The sequence below is a fragment of the Bactrocera latifrons genome, unplaced genomic scaffold (genome assembly GCF_001853355.1).
Source record: "Bactrocera latifrons isolate USDA-ARS-PBARC rearing strain unplaced genomic scaffold, ASM185335v1 scaffold_120, whole genome shotgun sequence".
NCBI lineage: Eukaryota > Metazoa > Arthropoda > Insecta > Diptera > Tephritidae > Bactrocera > Bactrocera latifrons.
This window is the reverse complement of record NW_017534631.1, coordinates 612,250-617,898: the sequence shown is the minus strand read 5'-3', so window position 1 is coordinate 617,898 and position 5,649 is coordinate 612,250. Positions and strand designations below refer to the sequence as shown.

General features: G+C 31.0%; 1 protein-coding gene across 6 annotated transcripts in view; it reads right to left on the bottom strand.

Moving 5' to 3' along the window:
- The window catches only part of LOC108978367 (nocturnin), a 46,265-nt gene that overhangs the window by 6,046 nt on the left and 34,570 nt on the right, over nt 1-5,649 (bottom strand). The window contains exon 1 of one of the 6 annotated variants that reach the window (XM_018948613.1): nt 2,051-2,476. The exons of the other annotated variants lie outside the window; for them this stretch is intronic. Within the exon in view, the coding sequence (XP_018804158.1) occupies nt 2,051-2,139 (89 nt within the window). The 5' untranslated portion in view covers nt 2,140-2,476. Of the gene's footprint in view, nt 1-2,050; nt 2,477-5,649 lie in introns of those variants that run through there. 6 annotated transcript variants of the gene reach the window in all.

Sequence of the window (5,649 nt, the reverse complement as noted above, 5' to 3'; positions counted from 1 at the left end):
TTGTTAAATAATTTTTTTTAATATAACATTTTTATATAAAACAATCATAGATACTTTAAAGAAGAAGAGCATTTTAGTGTTGAAAATTATTCTAAAAATATTAATTAAATCGATAACTTTAAGAGAAAGATACCAGTGGACTAGTGATACTCTTTGATTGAATAGCAAGTTAAAACTTTAGTTAAAATGAAAAGTAATTATTATTCGTAAGACGTCGTAATAGTTTAACTAAAATATTCTAGATATTTTTTAATCTAAAATATAAATTTGATCTTTTGAATTCGTTCTGAAAGGACATGGAACAAAACTGTATAAAAAATCTATGATCGTATAGCCTTTAGTATGATTTTTGTTAACAAAATTTTTATTTCTATTTCCTACAGTAGTGATTAGAATATGATGTTTTATAAAATAGATCATGAAATCCGAAATTAAAAATTCCTTATGGAAATGCATGTCATTATCGAAAAGGAATAACATGATGTTATCACTTTTTTGTATGTCGATTTTAAGTGATTGCCTTTTTTCATTTAAAAGTCGCAAGAATAGCTATTATTTACAGTCCCTGTTTTAAACTACTACATTTTTAAATTTTTTTATGACTAAACTAACTAATATTTTACTATCTCTTTGCCCGCAGTGAGGCTTTTAACAGGCCATTACAATATTGGCGTTCAGCTAACAAGACTGATTCGATTTTCGAATCCTATCACACGCCATCGGCAGAAACTGTATGGTATAACTCAACACTTTCTTTTTGTCTATCCCGCGTTTGGGAGATCAAAACTTAAACACTTAGGAGCGACATCCCACCGAACTAGCGGGTACTGGCCTGTGCAAATTTGTATTAGCTACTAAACGTTTTGTTAATTCATAAATTCCAGCACAGGAATTATTCTCTTCTATGGCTTCACAAATTTCACTATATTTTTCTGATTTTAATTGTTAGTTTAGATGAGAGTAAAAATGTATAGTAGTTGTAGCGATGCTTTGGATAATAATATGTGTGAAAGGTTGTGAAGAGATCTTAACAAATAAAAGAGTTTTCCATACAAGGACTTGCATTTGATCTCTCAGTTTTTATGACAGCTATATGGTAATTGTACAATACCGGTGGTTCCTACAAATGAGCAGCTTTAGTAGAAAAAATGACGTTTGGAATATTTTAAACTAGTTCGCGTATGCCCAGACAGACAAACCGACGGATACGGCTTAATAGCCTCAGCTCGTCACGCAGGCTGATCATTTATAAATACTTTAAAGAGTATCCCTTCCTTTCCTTTTGTTATTTACAAACATCGGGACAGACCTTATGTAACCTGTTCAGGGAATAATATAAAAAAATGCCCCACAGCATTTGATGACAAATACTTTAATAAAAAAGAGGTACGTTGGTTATTACTCAATTAAATAGTTATTACCATTTATAATATATTTCAAAAAATCGAAAAGAAAAGTAATATAAATTCTTTATACATCTCACTGAAGCTTCTAATATATAGATTTTATAGTGCAATTTGTCTTTAATATTTATTATACATTTCAATAAAAAAATGGTGAGCAAAATAAAGTCCTTCAAATAAAAATATATGTATATAATATCTATTTTGGTATGTATGTATGCATAACAGTTTATAGCTGCAAAATTTTTCAGTAATTCCACAAGCACTAATAAGTTGCCGGCTTCTATTTGTTTTCTCTTCTGCTTAGGCTACCACTTGTCTAATGCCAAAAAGCAGAGAGGCTAGGCGTATGAGTAATACATGAATGAACAATGTCTGCAAACCTGATTTCTAATACAAACAAACTACTTGGCAGCTCAACCAAGTGGCGTCAATGAGTTGGGAAAATCCCAACCACAATTAAATGCAGGTTTACAAACAATAAAAACAAAATCAAAATAAAAATAAAAATTTAATCAAATAAAATGGCACTTATGCTTTGCCAATGTTTACTGCATTGTGTTCGAGTGTAAATAGCGTGTAATAAATATTATAATTTATTTTAGTTATTTACTTAATAATTTCCTAATTTTCCAACCCAAAATTACCTAGTCAACATAACTTTCTGCAAATATGACTTGCGATCATTTTTGCAGGGCATTTTATTGGCGCGTTTTATATGCATAGCTTCCTCCATTTTCACAAATAAACTGAAAACACGTTTCTTAATTGTTCGAAATTCACTTTTAATTTCAATAAGCCGCACAATTATTACGTTATACTTCAAAAGTTCACGATTTATTAAAAACAATATTTTGCTCAAGTGCTTTGCAGCTAAATTGAGTAGAGTTTTTAAACGAACTTCAATGCTTTACTGGTAGTATGGTAGTTGTTTGTATTATTTGAACGTTCTTAGACATTTAATCAAACCGTTCTTGATAGCCGTTTGGATGAAACTGACTCGAATCAAAATGTGACTTATTAGAAACTGGTATTTCAATAAGTATTTAACTGCTATTTTGTTAGGTTCGAAATCGCTTCGATTTTGATTCTCACGTGTGCCAAACAACAATGAGAACACGGTTGACATCTTGTTTCGAGTTTACTTCGGCGTCAAGCTGGACAGAGCGAATGGAGCGCTGCTATTTCGTTTTCTTTTTTCTTTCATTCTGATGTTCTTTTAATGCTTTGTTTTTTTCGTTATTCTTTTTTTGTAATTTTGTTTGTTTTCATTCCATGCTCTTTTTGTATTCCTTTTTTGTAGCTGTATTTCCATATTCTTTGCATTGTTTTCATAACTTAAGGTGAGTGGTTGTACAGATAAATGGATTTACATATACATACATATATATATATGTGATACTGCACACAAACATATGTATGTATGCACGTTAGTATCTTTTTTAAACGCACATACATATGTATTTCATATTCTCCGGATAAACGCTGGGTCAGCCGCCGGACAGCGACGCTGAGTACTGGACCACATCTAACTCGTTTAGCTATGCATTTACATATGCATAAGTGTTCATACACATAAGTACAATGTTGTGCAAAAAGATATCTGGCTGTTGAAACCACGCTATACTTCTTTTATGTCGTCACTTAAAATGTAAAACATCGTATCACCAATATGTTCAAAATTGCGTTTTTTATGGCTTATGACCCATTACATCATATTGCATAATGTTTATAAGCTTTTAAGCTTCCGTTATCCAATATAACCAATATATAAGCATTTTATAACCAAAACACACATTTTGTTTCAGTATTATATTGTTTTTCCTTCACTTGTGAACTTATGAAAGCTGATGTTACGTTATTTTGCATTTTATGTGACGATATAAAGTTTATTTGCTAATATTATATTTCTATCGTAAAATCATTAACTAACCAATAGGAATTGCACACAACATGCCATTTTTTCCATAAATAGCCGCTTGATATAATATAAATATATTTCGAAAATTGTGTTGCGTGCAAAAGATCAATAATTTATCCTTTCGAACTCCTAAAGCGGACCTACATTTAATCTTTCTCCCAAATTTTGATAGAAATTTCCTTGCAAAATAAACCCTTTCTCGGTTAAACATATATATCCATTCTAAGTAACATTTACATACTATAGTATTTTTTTTTATATAATATTTTTTTTTAATTTACATTTAGAAATTTTGCAATTAATTTTTATGTAAGAGAAATTTTATTTTGTAAAAATATTCGATAAATGTTACAAAAATTTGAGAGGTGTTTGAATAAAAATTTAATCCAATATCTCTTTTTATCTAATGAAGGTCCGAAAATTCATATTTTCCAGAATTATCAGTAAAATTTCGAAATCTAAATAAATAAAAAATTAATTAAATTTTACAAAAAAAAACTTAAAATCCGTCGTCCAAGTCTTTAAAAATTGCATCTCAAGCACCTGAGCCAAATTTCACGAAGATCGGTTGAATATTTTTCGAGAAATCTTGAAAACCGACTTCAAAAAAAAAAAAAAAACATTTTCGAGAAAAAAGTGTTTAAAGATAGCGCAATTAATCTAACTATCCTCGAGCGCACAAGTTCCCAAGGCTGTATATCTTAGCTTTAAAGTTAGAGAAAATAAAATAATGATGATGCTGTTAACTATTGCTAACAAAAAACAAATTTGTTTCTATTATTTTTATCACCACTGTACATATATTTTATACACATTGACACATACATAGATAATATGATCCATGTGGGCGATAACTTTGAACTCAACTACATGCATATATGAATTTACCACACCTCGCAGACGACTCCTATGATCCAGTCCGACTACACGTATAGATAAGTCACCCACCACTGTCTGCGCTCCGTCCGCCGGCATGCGCTCGGTGAGCGCGTGGCTTACTTTTCACAATGTCCGATACGGTTACAAACCTAAACACATATATATTCAAATATATAGAAATGTACATCTGGCGTATATGTAAATATATTTGTTTAATTGTATTCTTCGAATTCGCACCCACTCAGAGTTATTGCAGTCAATTGGTTGTTGTTGTTTCCGAACATTTTTTTGTTTCTGTTGTGATGGTGTACGTCGTCGCCACAATGGCTCTTTTACTATAAATATTTACAGTATTGTTTATTTCCATTTTGTGTATAGGTAATAACAGCAACAACAACCATTTTGTATATTTGAATTTATAAGATGCGGCGCGCCAAAATTTTACTCGCGAATTCAAACAAAGCTACTCAAGTCATAGTAATCTGCATGGCATTTACATATATACATATGTATGTCGGATGTGCACATATGTATGTATAAAGCTTGGCGTAGTCTAATGAAATGCTCGGAATAAATTCGACTTTTACTTGATTGAGCTGTGGCGTCGTTCTCGTAAATACAATGGTGTATGTCTGTATGCATGCACATGAATGTTTGTGTGTACAAATGTATGTAACATGCGTGAATACATTACTTTAGCGCAAAAGAGTTTTTGTTAGCAAAATGCTAAACCATTCTTATCAACCGAATATTATCAGCATTAAAACATTTTCAACTTCTATTCAATATTTGTTGCGGTTTTGGGTGATCGTACGTAGTGGAGGTCGAAGATAGAACATTTTCATGACAATGTTGCATGAAAATTATTATTTGTATGATTAAGTATTTGTATGTGCAGATGTTTCTGCATTAATAACAAATTGCTGTGATCATGGTAAGTTTTTTTTTCGAAGTTAATTTTAATGTTTAGCAAGATTATTTGCTAACAAGTATCATTGTCTTTAAACCTCTTATATGTGAGTAGTTAATAACTTTGACATTTAAGAACTGGTGTGTTTTGGAAAAGCAAATTCAGCACTTTTATTTACATTAATGGTTAAATAGCGGCGAGTTGTTCAAATGACGAAGCTTTAATTTATATTATTTTCGTTCAAAAGGGTAGACTTTTCGTTGAGCGATGAGACTCATCTTATATTGCCTGTTGGCTTTAATAAGAACCATTTACTTATTTGAGGAACAGAAAAGTCATATGAGATCCTCGGAACGCCATCCTGTAAGTGATTTTTTGAGCTGTTTATCAAAAATGTGTGAATGTTTGATATTTCTCGTTAGATTATTTAGGAGTATAGGCCGAAAATTTTTCAAAATCGGCGCTATACTGCTCGAAATGGTCGTTAAGGGTTACATGGGCTTACGAGTTTCAAAATATCGATTTTTTTATTATAT